The 21,997-nt window shown below is 38.4% G+C and overlaps 1 protein-coding gene across 1 annotated transcript in view; it reads left to right on the forward strand.

The window, feature by feature from the left end:
* Nucleotides 1-21,997, forward strand: part of LOC147022069 (protein spire homolog 1-like) — a 78,482-nt gene that overhangs the window by 43,577 nt on the left and 12,908 nt on the right. The window contains exons 5-9 of the mRNA XM_085892639.1: nucleotides 4,849-4,929; nucleotides 5,054-5,218; nucleotides 7,464-7,550; nucleotides 17,470-17,596; nucleotides 17,722-17,801. Of these exons, the coding sequence (XP_085748765.1) occupies nucleotides 4,849-4,929; nucleotides 5,054-5,218; nucleotides 7,464-7,550; nucleotides 17,470-17,596; nucleotides 17,722-17,801 (540 nt within the window). The remainder of the gene's footprint in view (nucleotides 1-4,848; nucleotides 4,930-5,053; nucleotides 5,219-7,463; nucleotides 7,551-17,469; nucleotides 17,597-17,721; nucleotides 17,802-21,997) is intronic.

Genomic DNA, 21,997 nt, shown 5'->3' on the forward strand with positions numbered 1-21,997 from the left:
AGTGGCAAACAAGTGTTACAGTGCATATGTTAAAGTGGTGCTTGTTTACATTTACAGTCAGACATGTATCCGTCACCCTGGTTATAACAAACATTCAGCACATGTTTTAATCGATGCATAATTCCCTGTATTCATGATCCACATTGCTGGAAATTAACCCGGAGATACAGAAAGATCGGTTTGTCCTGGCAAGTTGAATGCAGATACAAGGTCACAGGTTCGATAATCCTCAAAATACAGATGAGATTGCTGAAATGAATTATATTATCCAAAACGTCAAGAGAATCAATTTTATTATTCTCTACGTGTTTGCGTTGCTCTGGTGCTGAAATACACCACCCAGTACGAATACATCTCCACTGCTGAAGAAGAGGAGTCATATTTACACATTGCCAAGCAACCAGTTCCAGTGTAAACTCAGCCTCTTCAATGTAAAGCTTATCTGTTTAAAAATAAAAAAAAATACAAAAAAAAAAAGGTGAAAATATCTGCTTGCTGTGACATGGTTACATGTCTGCTTGGGTCAAGCATGATCCACAATCCTTCATCCATGTTCTTTCCTTTTTCAACGCCAAGTATCGAATAAGGTAGCAGCACTTAGATCATAATTTTCTTTTTAAGTTGTTGGTTTGGCTCAGGCGGAGTTCACAATGGATAACTCCCAGACTCATAACGGATGCTCCAACCGTTACACCATCGATTTATGGTCATGGAGTTGCTGTGAAAACATCATTCTGTCAACCCGGGGGTACAATGGGCTGCGTAGTTTCTTGATTTTCTGGCGGTTTGATTCAAAAAGTGTCTGAGGTTGTTTCTTTTTTTTTTCTTCTTTTTTTTTGAATTCGTTAACAGACGCTGTACAGTGATAGTAAGTCATAGAATTCAACCTTTACAGACGACAGGCGATGTGAAGTGGTAAGTGTTGCGTTTGAAAAATTGGGGCACCACCGAGGGAGTGCAACAGAGACTTCCAGCTGGAAGAGGCATACTTGGACTCTTTGGAAGAGTCTTGGGAAGGGGTTCGGAGAGACCGAATATCGGTTTTTGGAAACGGAATTTATGCTTTGCAACAACGTTTTGTTTATTGAGCAAGGCATGCCTTCTTCAATCGGACATTAAAACGTGCAAAATGACTGTTATACTGTTCTGTACCGTATACTCCTGCGTTCATTGTCAGATCAGGAATTGGATCGAAAATTGCTGTTTATCCAACAGCCGATTGCACAAGTCATTACTAATCCAAGTTCAAGCAACATAACGAAAATACTACTAGATGCTAACTTGACACGACGATGACTGGAAATTGCTCTAACGCCGTGAAACGTGGCAACGGCTCCAAAAACATGACGATCAATGGGACATAGCCTTCGATTCCACCTTTTGAAGAATCAAAAACACCGCCTCATGTTGCCAAGTTACCCATTCGAGTGTAAACAATAGTTTTGTTTTAACTTCTGACCAATTTACATTAAAAAAAAAAATTACTATTGATGTAAAGTTTTAAACGAAGAGCTCATTCTGATCACTCGTTCTTTATTTACGCAAGTTATTTAGCTGCTTGTAGAATGCAATCACAAAGTAGGGTTGTTCCACAGAAACGTGCTTTTAAGAAGGAGCTCGTAGGCAAGTATCATTGATTGGAGAATGAAACGAGTTGGATCAGTGAGTAGGAAAAAGTTGGAATCAAAACTAAAGGAAAATGGTGGACTGTGCAGAAAAGCCCGTTTCGAAACAGATAGGTCTTCAAGTCATCCGCATCGAGTGCTTAATCCAATAGTTTCTTCCTCAAGGCTTTATTTAAGTTGCATAACGTCTGAAAATAATGGTCTTTGTTTACCGTTGCGTCTTTCCCAAGGAAATCCACAATAATTATCCCTTCCTGATGCCAAAAGATTGACGCCCTTGCCTTTAAAACAAAAAAATTGTTTTGGTTTAGCTGAAGACAAAGTTTTGAACTTCGATTCCTAACCGGGGATTCTGTGCTTCTTTTGCTGTGGTTGGCATTCTGTTTCTATCTCGTGAAAGAAAATGCCGTCAGTCCTTCAAAACGAATCCAACAATTGTTGCAAATATCCTTACGGAGCATTTTCTTCTTTCTGTTTCTGTTAGCAGGTTTAAAACCCTTTAAATTGTCTTTTCTGTGGTTCGCTTTCACACAATTCGACACGCTAGCCGATTCACCGGTAATTGCAGGATGATTTGCTCGGATTAGAGCATATCTACCTTCATTTCGTTCTCGTCTGTCGCAACACTAATCAGGAGGCCACTTTGTGGTTTGTCGGTGGGGTCCATTTTGCTGTCTTTCAAATAGCAAATGCATCTTTCAGCATTGCTGACATCAATCGTCCTCTCCGGAAACTGTGGCCACTTGTTTGAATATCGGCGGCGCAGTTTTCACCGGACTTCACAAGGAATTGAATTGCCACACTTTGGCAAAGATTGCCGTTGTTAGTTGAGTTGATTATTAGGAAACAAACGTACTAAACATAAATGATTTACGTGACTGTGTAGAAAAATGCGGGGAGAAATTCCATCCGATAATTCATTTAAAAAATATATAAAAAAGCTTTAAAAATAACACTTAGTGGCTCAACAGACCTTTCCCTCATATTCATTCATTCATTTTGTATGCAGTCTGTGGCTGCTGGTTGCATTATTTCTGGAAGCATGGCTGTGCTGCTGATGCAGCACCCCCTATAGGTTAGAGCTGGAATTTGGAATTTGTTCAGGATGATGGTGATAGCTTCCCTACTCTTCGTGAAGAACACCGTGGGATCTCTGACGTCTACCAACTAATGCCGGCAGACGGGATGCCCAGTTTAACATCCGTCCGAGGGACGGCACACATCTTGATGCCTCACTCTGCCTGCGATACACCAGGATGGCAGTTTATAGCTGGGCTGAGATTTGAACCCAGGCTAGACCCCTCAGAAGCGAGTATGCGTACCTCTAGGCCATCCTGCCAGTCCATACCCTCATATAATGTGAGTAGTGTCAATTTTGGTTTTACAAGTGAGCAGCATGAATTTATCGATGACTCGTTAAATTGAAAGCCAATGAATCTCCATGAGAATGGGTATGATGGTACTCTACTATATTTGTGTGATTGTGTGACCGATGTTGTGGCAGAATTCTGAACCAGTCATAAATGGTGAATACCAGCAAATATAGCCAGTTGCATTAGTCACGTTGAGGAATAATTAAAGCAGACCGAGGTTCGTGCTATTTTATAATAGACGCAGGAACAGATTTAGCAATGTTGCGTCGCTGCCACGTTGTGGTTTTATAAGTTTTGCAAATCTGAAGGTCAGAACTTTGTATTGGGTTCAAGACAACTCTATCATTGCATATTCTTGAAGTGGGAATGAGTTTATGACAGCCCAAGTTCACTGTAAAAGGAGGAGATTGGGACCATACTCTGTGCAGAGCATTGGTGCTGCTTAAGCAGTCTCCTTGGCTATTGGGCACAACCCTGGATGGGTCGCCGCTCCGACACAGGATACCTGCATGCTGGCACTCATTTTGCCGACCTCGGAAGAATGACGGGCCGAGTCAACCCCACCTGGTATTGATTCAACAGCCGAACGGGATTTCAACTCAGGACCCTAAGATCCAAAGCCCACCACCCTAACCATTAAGCCAACACCAGGTACCCAAATATATGCAGGTCACTTTTGGTCTCATTTAGTTGTGACTAAAACAGATCGACTCGTATTTTCATCTCTGTCTTTGGAAGGAAGAATCTTCCAGGAATCCCTGATTGTTGAGTTGTTTATTTAATCAGACTTGGTGATTTTCAATGATTGGGGCATCTGCTCTGAGTCTGGGAGGTGAGTGCGGTTCGATTCTGAGCCTGGCTGAGGGACTTTAACAATGGTCTTCCTCACTTGACTTTCAGCATTTAGAGGATGGAGCATGGATAAACCCAGTGGGTTGGTATCCTATTGGGAGGGCGTGGTGTTAGGAAGAGGGGAGGGGTGGGAGATATCGTAAAATGCCCTGCTGACCCTGCTTATGAGCTTGGTATTGTTCGCATTAAAGCTTAATAACCAGCCATGAAAAACTACATTTTCTGCTGTGTACTTGGTGCATTTTCTGGTGTGTTTTTCTGGTGTGTTCTTAGTCATTCAAAAGTGGATTTTCTGATATTTTTCAAAATGTATCCATGAACACACTCGGCTATAAACTGTGATCCTGGTACTTCGCAGGCAGGCCAATACATCGATATTTGCATCATTCCTCAAACGGACATTAAATTGGGCGCCCCGTCTGTTGGTGGTCGTTAAAGATCCCACGGTGTCCTTCACAAAAAGTAGGCGAGCCATCACCGGCACCCTGGCCATATCCCAAATTTGTGCTCTAACCTGCAGTGGGCACCGTATCAAGCTGCACTGCCGAGTCTTTGCAAGAACCGATGCTAACCCACAGCCACGTTGCATACTAGCGATGACTATCTCGTCACATGCCAATAGTGTATGCTGACAGCGAAAGCCTGAAAGGATCCTTTGAAATGTGGAGAAGTCAGAAGGGGGTAACAAACATGGAGAATGCACTTTTTAAAATTGTTGCGATAAAAATGGAATTGTTTACTCACGACATTGTGGAGATTAAGTTGGTGAGATGATTCACATAACTGGTGATGGAGATGTTGGTGCAAGTCCCCCTTCCAGCTTTTACACACACGACCAGCAGCAATCTCTTCCTCCAGAAACTAAGCCTTTGACACTCCGATCGTCTCCCAATCTTTGTAGCCGCATCGTTTTGTTCGGATGTTTAATACCTGTACTGTATTGACTTTTCCAAAACTTTGCACTAACTGCTCATTTATGGGTTTTTTTTTCTTTCCAGATGCTACATAGCTTGGGAGACACAAACACCAGAGGCAGCATGAAATCTGCAGAGCTTCAGGAACTGCAGAATGCAGACTGGGTGAGCTGTAGCATCAGTTCTTCTTGTCCAGTTGACCTTGGATTTTGTGTTGCCATTGAGTGGATTGCACTAACCTCCCCATCCCGGACACCTTTCCCCCTCTCGATCGTCTTGTCCACACCAGGCACAGCTGTGGGGACAGGTGATGTGCGAGCTCCGCCGTGGAGTGCAGTTAAAGCACACACCCCATTGCGAGAAGGATCGCCTGCCCATCGAGTATGCGCTCACACCTTACGAGATGCTCATGGCTGACATCCGTAATCGACGGTACACCCTTCGAAAAGTCATGGTGAGTGCCCCATCACCCGAGACTGTTAAATTTGGTTCTTCACTCCCATCTGATGGATTCATTATGCCACAGAGGACAGATTGATGCAAGTGTTTAATATGCGATTCATAAAATTACATTTTACACATTGACTTTGCTATTCTTTGACAATGTATTTCTTAAATATATATATATATATATATATATATATATATATATATATATATATATATATATATATATATATATATATATATATAACAATATGCAGTCGATTCTTGCATTAAAATCTTTATGTTTTCATGTTTTTCTTTTCAAAAACTTTTTTGCCTTTTCTTATTTTGTAATTCTCATTGTTAATTAAACTTGCTTCCTGAATACGTACTGTACTTGCATTTGACTTGTACCCTTTTGCTGTATCCCTTCCTCCATTTAAACAACTCCCCCATCCGGGATGGGGACAGGTGTTCGGGGCAAATTTAATCTGTTACCCTGACCTGCCTATGGGTACTTCAAGCACATATGCAAAATTTAATCAAAATTGACCAATCATCCACTGCATGGCTCGGGAGAGAAACATATGAACGGCGTGGGTCAGCACCTATTTCTGATGTGCTTCCTGTTTCTGCTTGACACGCATTGCGATCATCAACCCGTCTCATTTCTTTTTCTTCTTGTTTTGTCAGCAGAATAACTTAACTTCACATCATTAGCATCTGGAATTGTCAAATTGTACACACAGATGCAATTATCCAATACTCACATGCCAGCCTATGGCTGAAAGTTCATATAGATCTGTACGAAAAAAAAAAATTTCCTTGTGAGTTCAAAGTTTAATCTGTCCAAGACATTCACAATACGAAGCTCTGTGCCAAATTTGACGATTCTGGCTGCCCTCGTTGTCCAGTTAGTTTACAGACAGATAGAAAGGATCATCTTGATACTCATGCACGATCGGCCTTATGGCCATGGTGTGAGTTATGACAATGAGGTTGTGTGTGTTCTTTATTGTAATTGGAGTTTTAAAGTTTTTTTTGTGGGGGGGGGGGGTGGTAATTGGCATATACATACAGAAATGTATTTATCCCCCACAATTAGCCTTCCCCACTCCACTAATTTTCCAGCCCCCTCTCTACCTCCCCCCATCCCATAAACCCACACACACACACATTTCATGATCTCGATTTGTGCTCGTTCATTAATTATTTAATTAACCTTTTCGTGCAACTGTGAAAAGCATGGCATTTATATTTTTCATTATGGAACTGCTGCTGCTACTGCTGCTACTACTACTACTACTACAACTACTACTACTACCTCTACTGCATTTAACATTCCACAATTATTTCCACCTTGTGGGTCAGACAAGCAAAGCTTTTGACACAAGTTTTTCACAAACAGGCAGGCCAAGCCTGACGGTTAACTGAAAATGATACAAATTTGTAATTTAGCCAGTTTGCCAGTGGTAACTCACCTATACTTCATGAAAGACACCATTAGATTTTGACATCTACCACTAATGCTCGCAGATGGGGACACACAGTTTAACGTCAGAGGCCATCAATCTGACAGTGGACAGTCAGGTCAGGTATTGAACTAGACAACTCAAAGGTAGGTGTGCTACCTCTGCACAATCCTGTCGGGCACTATTTAAATACAGGACCATCTACTTATGGCATAAGCACTTGGGGGAGGGAGGTGGGTGGGGGTCAGCTGCTAGATATGTCATCAACTGTTGCATATTTTGTGTATACAATACAGTACAGAAGGAAAGTGATCAAAAAATAATTTTATTTGTCTAAATATGTCGTCGTCTCATGCAAATATTTGTTTCACTGCAGAAATAAAAATACATTTAAGGAATTATGGAGGAATAGTAGAGATAATGGTTACCTAGAGCAGGAGGAGATTGAGATTGAGGTGGACGGAGAGGTGAAGCATTGAGGATGGACGGAAACGGGTGAGGATGGAGGAGGAAGGGTTTTGTGAGAAAAGGAGGAAAGGTGAAGAGTGGGTAAAGTAACTGGGATATAAAAGAGAAAGAGGAAGAGAATGAGCTGAAAGAAAAATGTTCGGAAGATTAACAATGTGAAAAAAAGGCATGTGCGATGCAATTTATTTATTTATTTTAGGCCTTGCACTAACTTATCTTGATCTTAATGTAATTTGGTTGCTTGCATTGTGCATTTAGCACTGCCTGGGTTTCGTCCAGTTATTTCCCAACCTGTGTTGAACTTGTCTTTCTGTTGCAATATGCACTTTACAGGTTCAAGGAGACATCCCGCCACGTATTAGGAAGAGTGCCCATGACATTATCCTGGATTTCATTCGCTCCCGTCCACCTCTCAATCCTGTAAGTTGCTATTCGATCATCTCTGTCATTCACGACACCATAAGTCCACAACTCATGCTGGCATGTGTGCCCCCCACGCCCTTCCTCCCTTCTCCTTTGAAATAAATTATTGTTGCTACGTTAACTTTTTGTCCGACAAATCGTTGTTTATGAAACTGATATTTCATCTATTCTTCCCTTGAGAATCTAAAACTCCAGGAAGACCTTTCACATGCAGTGCACACAGGACAATAACACCAAGAGATGTCTGTGCATGTTGATACATAAAGTACAGGACCATTAGCATACAATTGCCAGGTTAATATAGTGCGTATTTGAACTCGGGATCCCAGCTTCAATGAGCTACAGTATATGCTCGGATGGGAACACAAGTATGCCAACATCTCAGTACTAACTCGAAAGCAATCAGAGATTGCAAACACTCGCCGGGAATTGTTTTATGTGGTACACACAATGCATTGACGACGTAGTTTTATGTTCTGACAGCGGACAAAGACGTTTTTCTTTTTTCTTTTTGTATCTATTCACATTCCAATCTTATATACTTCATAGACAGACACAGTCCAATAGTATGTACATTATAGATGTACTCACATTCTAATCGTACATTAGTTGAGGACAAACAAGCACCATGTTTTTCAGTTTTATTTTACAGATTATATAGAACTAGAAGCACCCGCTCTCCATGGGAGCAGCCGGGAGTGTGGGGGGGGGCGGTGTTATGTTATTATCTTTATCCAAAATACCCCTTCAAAATACCTCTCACGATGTAATTCAAAACACCTTACTGCATTGTAAAGGGTGGGGACTTTGAAGTAGTTTTTGTGATGAACACACACACACCGGTCCGTAAATTGTAGGAAGGATTAATGAACCCGCTCATGTTACAAGAGTACGCAATTAATGAACATACCACTACTACTACTACCTTTGAACTTCGATTCCAACCTGTGTTGAATATATTCGCGTTCCGATGGAACGTAATGAAGACGTATTCACATTTCAGTAGTATGTAATTAATAGACGTACTCACATTTCAGTAGTATGTAATTAATAGACATACTCACATTTCAATAGCATGTAATTAATAGACGTACTCACATTTCAATAGCATGTCATTAATAGATGTACTCGCATTTCAATAGCATGTCATTAATGGACGTACTCACATTTCAATAGCATGTCATTAATGGACGTACTCACATTTCAATAGCATGTCATTAATAGATGTACTCACATTTCAATTGCATGTCATTAATAGATGTACTCACATTTCAATAGTATGTAATTAATAGACGTCCTCACATTTCAATAGCATGTAATTAATAGATGGACTCGCATTTCAATAGCATGTAATTAATAGATGTACTCACATTTCAATAGCATGTCATTAATGGAGTACTCACATTTCCATAGTATGTAATTAATGGAGTACTCACATTTCAATAGTATGCAATTAATAGATGTACTCAAATTTATATAGCATGTAATTAATAGACGTACTCACATTTCAATAGTATGTCATTAATGAACGTACTCACATTTCAATAGCATGTAATTAATAGACGTACTCACATTTCAATAGCATGTAATTAATAGACGCACTCACATTTCAATAGTATGTAATTAATAGATGTACTGTACTCACATTTAAATAGCATGTAATTAATAGATGTACTCGCATTTCAAGAGCATGTCATTAATAGATGTACTCACATTTCAATAGTATGTAATTTATAGACATACTCATATTTCAATAGCATGTAATTAATAGACGTACTCACATTTCCATAGCATGTAATTAATAGACGTACTCACATTTCAATAGCATGTCATTAATAGATGTACTCACATTTCAATAGCATGTCATTAATGGACGTACTCACATTTCAATAGCATGTCATTAATAGATGTACTCACATTTCAATAGTATGTAATTAATAGACGTCCTCACATTTCAATAGCATGTAATTAATAGATGGACTCGCATTTCAATAGCATGTAATTAATAGATGTACTCACATTTCAATAGCATGTCATTAATAGACGTCCTCACATTTCAATAGCATGTAATTAATAGATGGACTCAAATCTATATAGCATGTAATTAATAGACGTACTCACATTTCAATAGCATGTCATTAATGAACGTACTCACATTTCAATAGCATGTAATTAATAGACGTACTCACATTTCAATAGCATGTAATTAATAGACGTACTCACATTTCAATAGCATGTCATTAATAGATGTACTCACATTTCAATAGCATGTCATTAATAGATGTATTCACATTTCAAGAGCATGTCATTAATGGACGTACTCACATTTCAATAGCATGTCATTAATGGACGTACTCGCATTTCAATAGCATGTCATTAATAGATGTACTCACATTTCAATAGTATGTAATTAATAGACGTCCTCACATTTCAATAGCAGGTAATTAATAGATGGACTCGCATTTCAATAGCATGTAATTAATAGATGGACTCGCATTTCAACAGCATGTAATTAATAGATGTACTCACATTTCAATAGCATGTCATTAATAGACGTCCTCACATTTCAATAGCATGCCATTCATGGACGTACTTGCATTTCAATAGTATGTAATTAATAGACGTACTCACATTTCAATAGCATGTCATTAATAGATGTACTCAAATTTATATAGCATTTAATTAATAGACATAATCACATTTCAATAGCATGTAATTAATCGACGTACTCACATTTCAATAGCATGTAATTAATAGACGTACTCACATTTCAGTAGTATGTAATTAATAGATGTACTCACATTTCAAGAGCATGTCATTCATGGACGTACTCACATTTCAAGAGCATGTCATTAATGGACGTACTCACATTTCAATAGCATGTCATTAATAGATGTACTCACATTTCAATAGTATGTAATTAATAGACGTCCTCACATTTCAATAGCATGTTATTAATAGATGGATTTGCATTTCAATAGCATGTAATTTATAGATGTACTCACATTTCAATAGCATGTAATTAATTGATGTACTCACATTTCAATTGCATGTCATTCATGGAGTACTCACATTTCAATAGTATGTAATTAATAGACGTACTCACATTTCAATAGCATGTCATTAATAGATGTACTCGCATTTCAATAGCATGTCATTAATGGACGTACTCACATTTCAATAGCATGTCATTAATAGATGTACTCGCATTTCAATAGCATGTCATTAATGGACGTACTCACATTTCAATAGCATGTCATTAATGGACGTACTCACATTTCAATAGCATGTCATTAATAGATGTACTCACATTTCAATTGCATGTCATTAATAGATGTACTCACATTTCAATAGTATGTAATTAATAGACGTCCTCACATTTCAATAGCATGTAATTAATAGATGGACTCGCATTTCAATAGCATGTAATTAATAGATGTACTCACATTTCAATAGCATGTCATTAATGGAGTACTCACATTTCCATAGTATGTAATTAATGGAGTACTCACATTTCAATAGTATGCAATTAATAGATGTACTCAAATTTATATAGCATGTAATTAATAGACGTACTCACATTTCAATAGTATGTCATTAATGAACGTACTCACATTTCAATAGCATGTAATTAATAGACGTACTCACATTTCAATAGCATGTAATTAATAGACGCACTCACATTTCAATAGTATGTAATTAATAGATGTACTGTACTCACATTTAAATAGCATGTAATTAATAGATGTACTCGCATTTCAAGAGCATGTCATTAATAGATGTACTCACATTTCAATAGTATGTAATTTATAGACATACTCATATTTCAATAGCATGTAATTAATAGACGTACTCACATTTCCATAGCATGTAATTAATAGACGTACTCACATTTCAATAGCATGTCATTAATAGATGTACTCACATTTCAATAGCATGTCATTAATGGACGTACTCACATTTCAATAGCATGTCATTAATAGATGTACTCACATTTCAATAGTATGTAATTAATAGACGTCCTCACATTTCAATAGCATGTAATTAATAGATGGACTCGCATTTCAATAGCATGTAATTAATAGATGTACTCACATTTCAATAGCATGTCATTAATAGACGTCCTCACATTTCAATAGCATGTAATTAATAGATGGACTCAAATCTATATAGCATGTAATTAATAGACGTACTCACATTTCAATAGCATGTCATTAATGAACGTACTCACATTTCAATAGCATGTAATTAATAGACGTACTCACATTTCAATAGCATGTAATTAATAGACGTACTCACATTTCAATAGCATGTCATTAATAGATGTACTCACATTTCAATAGCATGTCATTAATAGATGTATTCACATTTCAAGAGCATGTCATTAATGGACGTACTCACATTTCAATAGCATGTCATTAATGGACGTACTCGCATTTCAATAGCATGTCATTAATAGATGTACTCACATTTCAATAGTATGTAATTAATAGACGTCCTCACATTTCAATAGCAGGTAATTAATAGATGGACTCGCATTTCAATAGCATGTAATTAATAGATGGACTCGCATTTCAACAGCATGTAATTAATAGATGTACTCACATTTCAATAGCATGTCATTAATAGACGTCCTCACATTTCAATAGCATGCCATTCATGGACGTACTTGCATTTCAATAGTATGTAATTAATAGACGTACTCACATTTCAATAGCATGTCATTAATAGATGTACTCAAATTTATATAGCATTTAATTAATAGACATAATCACATTTCAATAGCATGTAATTAATCGACGTACTCACATTTCAATAGCATGTAATTAATAGACGTACTCACATTTCAGTAGTATGTAATTAATAGATGTACTCACATTTCAAGAGCATGTCATTCATGGACGTACTCACATTTCAAGAGCATGTCATTAATGGACGTACTCACATTTCAATAGCATGTCATTAATAGATGTACTCACATTTCAATAGTATGTAATTAATAGACGTCCTCACATTTCAATAGCATGTTATTAATAGATGGATTTGCATTTCAATAGCATGTAATTTATAGATGTACTCACATTTCAATAGCATGTAATTAATTGATGTACTCACATTTCAATTGCATGTCATTCATGGAGTACTCACATTTCAATAGTATGTAATTAATAGACGTACTCACATTTCAATAGTATGTAATTTATAGATGCACTCATTTATATAGCATGTAATTAATAGATGTACTCACATTTCAATGGCATGTAATTAATAGATGTACTCATATTTCAATGGCATGTAATTGATAGATGTACTCAAATTTATACAGCATGTAATTAATAGATGTACTCAAATTTCAATTGCATGTCATTCATGGACCTACTCACATTTCAATAGCATGTCATTAATGGACCTACTCACATTTCAATAGCATTTCATTAATAGATGTACTGTACTCTCATTTAAATAGCATGTAATTAATAGATGTACTCACATTTCAATAGCATGTCATTAATAGATGTACTCACATTTCAATAGCATGTCATTAATGGACGTACTCACATTTCAATGATATGTAATTAATAGATGTACTCGCATTTCAATGGAATGTAATTAATAGACGTACTCACATTTCAATGGCATGTAATTAATAGACGTACTCACATTTCAATGATATGTAATTAATAGATGTACTCAAATTTATATAGCATGTAATTAATAGATGTACTCACATTTCAATAGCATGTAATTAATAGATGGACTCGCATTTCAATGGCATGTAATTAATAGACGTACTCACATTTCAATGGTATGTAATTAATAGACGTACTCACATTTCAATGTCATGTAATTAATAGATGTACTCACATTTCAATGGTATGTAATTAATAGATGTACTCAAATTTATATAGCATGTAATAAATAGATGTACTCACATTTCAATAGCATGTCATTAATGGACGTACTCACATTTCAATAGCATGTAATTAATAGACGTACTCACATTTCAATAGCATGTAATTAATAGATGTACTCACATTTTAATAGCATGTAATTAATAGATGTACTCACATTTCAATAGCATGTCATTAATGGACGTACTCACATTTCAACAGCATGTAATTAATAGACGTACTCACATTTCAATAGTATGTAATTAATAGATGTACTGTACTCACATTTAAATAGCATGTAATTAATAGATGTACTCGCATTTCAAGAGCATGTAATTAATAGACGTACTCACATTTCCATAGCATGTAATTAATAGACGTACTCACATTTCAATAGTATCTAATTAATAGACTTACTCACATTTCAATAGTATCTAATTAATAGACACTCACATTTCAACAGTATCTAATTAATAGACCTACTCACATTTCAATAGTATCTAATTAATCGATGTACTCACATTTCAATAGTATGTAATTAATAGATGTACTCACATTTAAATAGTGTGTAATTAATAGATGTACTCACATTTAAATCGTGTGTAATTAATAGATGTACTCGCATTTCAATAGTGTGTAATTAATAGATGTACTCACATTTAAATCGTGTGTAATTAATAGATGTACTCACATTTAAATAGTATGTAATTAATAGATGTACTCACATTTAAATAGTATGTAATTAATCGACGTACTCACATTTCAATATTATCTAATAATCGACGTACTCACATTTCAATATTATCTAATAATAGACGTACTCACATTTCAATAGTATGTAATTAATAAATGTACTCACATTTAAATAGTGTGTAATTAATAGATGTACTCACATTTCAATAGTATGTAATTTATATATGTACTCACATTTCACTAGTATCTAATAATTAACTGGCTTACTCACATTTCAATAGTATGTAATTAATAGATGTACTCACATTTAAATAGTGTGTAATTAATAGATGTACTCACATTTCAATAGTATGTAATTAATAGATGTACTCACATTTAAATAGTGTGTAATTTATAGATGTACTCACATTTCACTAGTATCTAATAATTAACTGGCTTACTCACATTTCAATAGTATGTAATTAATAGATGTACTTGCATCCTTCGGATTATTCACAGACCAGTGTTTGTGTGTTTGTTACTTGCAAATTCTAAGATTTTTCCAGTGTATTGGTCAGTCAATTTTGTTATTCTGTCTGTCTATCGCCTTCAGGTCACAATTTAAAACCGATCTTCACAAAACTTCACCACATGGAAGAGTTTGTCATAAGGAAGAAGCCTATTGTTTTTAAGGTCAAAAGGTCAACAGAGGCCAAAGGTCAACAACTTAGGTGAGATTTCTGAAATCCTCAATTTTCATCCGATTGACATGAAATTTGAAGAGGATTTTCATATCAGGTCACTGAATTGAACCACCAATTATTTTTGAGGTCCAGATTGACCAAAAGGTCAACAGAGGCTTAAGGTCAACAACTTAGGTGAGATTTATAAAATCCTCAATTTTCTTCCCATTGCCTTGAAATTTGAAGAGGATTTGCATATCAGGTCACTGAATTCAACCACTTTTTGAGGTCCACCTCGGCCAAAAGGACAACATAGGCCAGATTTCTAAATTTTTCAATTTTCATCCAATTGACTTTAAATTTGAAGAGGAGTTGCATATTTGTTCACTGAATTCAACCAACAATTATTTTTTTTAGGTCAAATTTGTTTTTATGGATTTTGCAAGTATCGTGCTCTGCACGGCATCTTCTTGTTTGTTTCTTTGTTTGTTGTGCTACTCCTCCGACAGTTCTGGGGCAATTCCATCCATACTTGTTACATAGGATCAGCATGACCCCAATTAATGTAAAGGGGTGTTTTTATCTTTGCCGGTGGTCTTGGGGAGGATTCGGCAGGTCACAAATTCTCCATGTAAATGTGTATCATGTGCCACCACCTCCAGGTGAGAGAGGGTATTACAAGTCTCCATCATTATAGGACAGTATTCCTGTCCTCACGCTTTCCAGTGCTGTGAGGTGTTTTTTTTTTTAGCATTAACAGCAGTAGATATGTTTTAACTTCATGCACATAACCCGGGTTATTTTTTTTATCTATACAGAGCTGTAAGTTGCCTATACACTGCCAAAATAAACATGCGTCAGAAGAACGTGTTGCATGCTTGGAACAAGATCGCCTGTAGGGCAGGTACTACACTAGTTTCAATCGTACGTAATAATAGACGTGCTCATTTCAATAGTATGTAATTAGTAGACGTACTTGCATTCCAATGATATGGAGGTTATGTTTTCACCCCTGTCTTTTTGGGATTCGCTAAATATCCGTTATTGTCAGGTTGTGTGCGTGTGTGTGCGTGTGTGTGCGTGTGTGTGTGTGTGTGTGTGTGTGTGTGTGTGTGTGTGTGTGTGTGTGTGTGTGCGTGTGTGCGTGTGTGCGCGCGTGCGCGCGTGCGCGCGTGCGCGCGCAACGTGAGGCTCCACAGCACAAACCTGCAAACCAATTTCGATGAAACTTGGCGAACAGGTGCCATATGGGCTGGGAGTGTGCGCGTTTGAGTTTCGTTGCTAGCAACTACCTGTTGCTATGCAGCGGCCGAAAAACCGCGTTTTAAGAATCCAATCGGTAACTGACGTAGCGCGGCTTCTACGATAGGTAGAGCGACCGGATTAACTCCTACCTATTCCTTGCATCCACATCTAGTTATCGCGACAGCATAACATTCCTCTATCTATCTCTCATAGTTTCCGAATGGCAGCCCTCCTAATGCGGAAAGGTGGTGAACCAGGGAATATGATGAGTGACCTTGACCTCGGAAACCGTCGACGGGGGAACGTTCAAATTTGGTGTTTGGATAGAGTTTAATTAATAACTACTACAAAATTGAACCGCAGCATTTTTCCAGATTCGATCACCAAGGGTGTCGGGGCTGAAATACGCAAAATTCGAAAAAATACTTTTTCTCGACCTACGTTCACTATTTTCAATACTTGTCCTACAGTTTTGAATGTGGAGAAATGAGACTTTGGAATTAAACACTTCGAGATATTTAGAAAATTTTACTCGAGCCGATTTTCGATTTAGGTTTTATTTTTCAAATGGTAGTCCTGTGAGGAGTGTCAGTTGGCAAAATACGCAATAGGAAAAATCTTGCCAGGCAGAGGAACAATTGTATGTGAACCAATACGTCTTGGCAATGAATCTTCGTCGGTGGATCGGTCAGAATGAAAAGCATCGTATCCAGCGCTTCGATCCTCGCGGATCCCTCGTCGCCTACCGGTTTGTTTGTTTGTTTGTTACAAAACATCTCAAAAAGTGGGTCTATGGATTCGGATTAAACTTGGTGGGCAGGTTGGGTATGTAACAAGGAAGAATTTATTTGATTTTGGTGAAGATGTGAATCCGGATCTGAGAATTTTTTAAGTGATTCTTCACCATTGAGTGATGGGGGCTAAAACGAGGAATAGCACGATATCTCAAAAAATTATGGATGGATTTGGACAAAACTTGGTGGATGAGTTGTTTAGGTGACAGGAGCAAGCCAATTAAATTTTACTTCAGGTCCGAATCCAGATCCGGCCTATCAGTGGGCTACAAAACATAAACTAATCAGCCTGGCGGAGTTATGCGCTCTACCGATTGTCCTAGTTAATGGATGCAATCACATTTCATAGTATTCAATTAAGAGACGTACTGTCATTTCAGTAGTACTTAATAATAGACGTACTCACATTTCAATAGTATGGAATTAGTAGACATACTTGCATTTCAATGGTACATAATTAATACATGTAATGACATTTCATAGTATGTCATTAATAGACAAGTTTTGTGCAGACAGACACATGGACAAAGGACCCAAATGTAATGCCTTCTCTATTGGCAATGGTAATAACACCAGTCTTATTATAGTAAGCCTTTTGTGAAATCTGAAGGAAAAAAATTCCTCTTAAAAGGTGGTGGAGCGGCGCTTGCGACACCCAACACCGAGACCTCGCAGCCTCCATGAACAAATGCTTGATGAGATTCGCAGTGATCACAGACTGCGACCTGTCTCACCTTTATTGCAACGCAGCCATTCGGGTATGTGGTCTCCGTCCTACTGTACAATGTACATAAATTCTGGCTCCATCTTCAACACCTCCATGACATTCTCTGACCTTTGTTCTGTTAATATTGCATTCCTTGCTTTATCTTCCCCTGTCCAGAGGTGAATGTTGCCAAGGGGAAACCAGGCCGCAAACGAGTTCTGCTCAAAGCACCCACTCTCGCAGAGTTGGAACCAGATGTAAGGAACGAGACCTATCTTGATTTTTTTTTTTATCTCAACGCATCTTCCTTCAAGCTGTGCATGAAAATTTCTACCATCGAAGTAAATCAGCCATATTAGTTATACTTGATTGCTCAGGTCACTTAATTATTTTGAAACTTGCCATCTAAAAGGCAGATTCAAGTTTGATGAGTTTTGCTGCAGAAAAGGTTGTTTTGCTTGTTCAAAATGGTTGTGGAATATCTAAAAATTAGTACAAACATTTTGCATAACATGGAGAACATGGTGCAAATACAAACCCAGAACAGACCATGAAATTATTGGTGAGGTTTTAAAGATTACTGGTAGATTTGGGGGCATTCTATCCGGTGATGGTAAGCTGCCAACATGAAGACATGAATAGAAGAGTAGGGTTGAAGAGGGGAGGTGATTCCATAAATTGATAATGAAGGCTATTCTTAAAGCTGAGCAGAAACATTGGACTTATGGAGGTTGTCAAGTTGGTAGATCAATATATCGGGCATGTTAAAGCTGAGGAGTGATGAATCATTGAGAAAGCAGAAGCAGAGCATTAGATAAAATTGAGGAGTTGCCATCCTGTCTGTGTTGATGGAGTAGCAAATCCTCCGAATCAACCATCTGTCATGAAATGCCTACCATGGCCACAGCTGGAGACGTGTATACAACACGTTTTAGGGCTCGCAGAATAACTGAGGTACACATACACCCCTCTGAGCTGTCTAGCCTGGGTTTGGATCTCAGCCCAGCTTTAAACTGTCATCCCGGTGTTTCGCAGGCAGGGTCATTTATCAGTGTGTGTGCCGTCCCTCAGATGGATGTTAAACTGGTCATCTTAGTTGCCAGCTTTAGTTGGTGGATATTGAAGGTCCCACGATATCTTGCACAAAGAGTAGGCGAGCCATCACCGGCACCTTAAACAAATTCCTAATTCCAAATTCCAACACACAAAATTGGTGTGTTGCTTACTTTGCTAAAGATCTTGTCAAGCCTGGCAGAAGATGGAGTCTCTTGAGGAACTTGTGCCACTTCCATCTGTCCAAGCTCCACTGACTGATCGCCATCCAGGTTCTTTCTAGCTCCATCAGCTGCGATTGCAGTGTACACCACCAAGTCCCCCAAGGCCATCGAACCCTCCTTCGACCTTCAGGCTTCCAACATAATTGCTCTTTTTGTGATGTTTTCAAGATGCAGTACACCCTCAAACTATCTCCACCTCTTCATTTTAATTTCCTCCATGATGCTTTTCCTTCCAATCGCTTTCTACAAGGTGTAAACTTATTGGAATCTTGGTACCAGTTATGTCCTTGAGAACAACACTGGTGTTTCTGAGGTGTATCAAGAACTGTCAAGTGCATGTGTGATGAAAATGCATTGATTTAGAGGTCAAGACTTATAGAAGGACTGCACAGAGGATGGAAGGTTGACAAGTCGATGAAGGGATGTTGTAGATGTGGAGGAACATGTGGACAAAGGAGAATTCAGACAAACGAATTTGAGATTTGCATGAATGGAAAAGCTCCATGGGTAGGTGTGGGGAGACACGAGATGGCGATGCGATGCTGTCTTAAGGGATTTTCGGGAAAACATGACAATAGCCAGGAATGTGATTCCACAGTTGACAAAGAGGAACAAAGGAGCGGATGTGATCCGAAAGAATATGCATCAAAAGTGCAACCAGAAATGTGTTGCTGAATGAATGGTCGCTACCTGGTCGTGCTGGGAATGGAGGAAGAGAAAAAAAAAAGACAGAAAGGTCAACACTGGAAAATATAAAAGGCACCATAGTGCTATGAGGCCACAGGCCTGACTGCATTGAGATAACTCAGATGATGATGCCATGATGGTACTTCAGCTAAAGGGGCTGTCACACCTTGACGTTTTAGCCAGCGTATGGCAAGGTATCAAATTGTATGTAAAACGCTGGCGTACGCTGAACTATTAATGTTTTTTTAAGTTTTGGGCGTACAATAACGTGTTGGACGTATGCATAACGTATTAGTAACGTACACAGAACGTTTCAATCACATATAGATAACTTAAGCTAACGAATGCTGAGCGTGTTGTCGGCGTTCACAACCTATGCCCAACGATAGTCTAACTTATGCATAGCGCGGCAGCGTATCGCCGACGATCACGTGGCGTAGTCTATTCATAGGCTGTGGCTCGACGATTCAAATCATAACCGCACTAGACATCGAAGTGTGAAGCCGCTGTCACACCTTGAGGTTTTAGCCAACGTATGCTGACGTATGAAAAATTTGCCGAACCAAACTGGCACACGTCGAATACGTTATAGGTAAGTTTTGTATACGTTAAGAGCACGCTGGCATACGTTGTAGTACGCTGGCATACTTCGTAGTACGCTGGCATACGTGGTCATACGCCGAGTACGTCGATAAATTTTCAGCATGTTGAAAATTTCTCGACGTACTCGGCGTATGACACACGTTCCGCATACGCTGGCCATAAGTCGTAGGCACGTTACGCGATTGTTGACACACGTCGACACACGTTACTTGTAAGTTACTCATAAGTCGAAACACGTCGAGGTAATGGTTAGCGTCAGTGTTCCAGACTCCCTGGTTTTTTGTTTTTTTTTCTTCGGTATGACGGTGATGTTGACACTTTGATTTCTCGTGCGGTTATGATTTAAATCGTTGAGCGGCAGCCTATGAATTATATTATATTATAACCGCACTAGAAATCGAAGTGTCAACATCACCGTCATACCGAAGAAAAAAAAATACCAGGGAGTCTGGAACACTGACGCTAAAGGCCCAGTCACACCTTGACGTTTTAGCCAGCTTATGCCGATTTTTGAAAAAATTGTCAAACGCTGGCGCACGTCCAATACGTTATGGGTAAGTTTTGGAAACATTGAGAGCACGCTGAAAAACACTGCCACACGTCGTAGTACGCTGGCTTTCATCATTGTGCTTTGCGGTTGTCCTCAAATTTTAGCATGCTTGAAATTTTACGACGTATACCAGCGTATGACTCACACGTTCCGCAAAACGCTGGCCATAAGTTGTAGGTACGTTATGCGATCGTTGACACACGTCGACACACGTTACTTGTAAGTTACTCATAAGTCGAAACACGTCAAGGTAATGGTTAAGGCCCAGTCACACCTTGACGTTTTAGCCAGCAAAGGCAACGTATCAAAATGTATGTAAAACACTGGCTTGCATTGAACTTTTGATGTTTTTATTAAAGATTCGGACGTATTCATAACGAGTTGGTCGTATGCATAACGTATTAGTAACGGACACAGAACGTTTCGTTGTCTTATAGATAATTTATACCAACGAATGCTTAGCGTGTTGTCGGCGTTCACAATCTATGCCCAACGATAGTCTAACTTATGCATAGCGCGCTGCACGTATTGCTGACGATCACATGGCGTAGCCCATGAAAAGGCTGCCGCACAACGATTGAAATCATAACCGCCGGAGAAATGGAAGTGTCAACATCGCAGTAACACCTTGGTGATCTTGCCAGCGTATGCCGACCTCTGAAAAATGCGTCTAAAACGCTGGCGCACGTCGAATACGGTATGGGTAAGTTTGGTATGCGTGAATAGAACGCTAAAGTACGCTATCATACGTCGTAGTAAGTGGAGTACGTCTTGTAATTTTAAACGTGTTAAACATTTTACGACGTACTTGCCGTATGACACACGTTCCGCATGCGATGGGAATAAATTGTACACACGATATGCGAATGTTGGCAAACGTCGACAAAAGTTACTTGTAAGCTCCTCATAAGTCGAAAGACGTCGAGCTAATGTCTAGCGTACACGAAAGTTATTTGTAACATATGAGTAATGTGGTTTGAACCAATTCCTTACGTATTTCCAACGCACATTGACATATGTAGACGTATTTGATTGACGTCTTCCGGACAACGAAAGAACTAAATGAACGTGTTTCTAACTTACAACTACCAAATAATGGCGTATTGGCAGCGTTTAGGGGAATTAGTATATAAAAAATGGGGTTCACACAGGAGGAACCCGTCAGTGTTCCAGACTCCATGGTTTTTGTTTTTTTTTCTTCGGTATGACGGTGATGTTGACACTTCGATTTCTAGTGCGGCTATGATTTAAATCGTTGAGCAGCAGCCTATTAATTATATTATATTATAACCGCACTAGAAATTGAAGTGTCAACATCACCGTCATACCGAAGAAA

This window comes from Eptatretus burgeri, chromosome 8, assembly GCF_056783735.1.
Source record: "Eptatretus burgeri isolate ZD-2024b chromosome 8, Ebu_testis_v1, whole genome shotgun sequence".
NCBI classification, from domain to species: domain Eukaryota; kingdom Metazoa; phylum Chordata; class Myxini; order Myxiniformes; family Myxinidae; genus Eptatretus; species Eptatretus burgeri.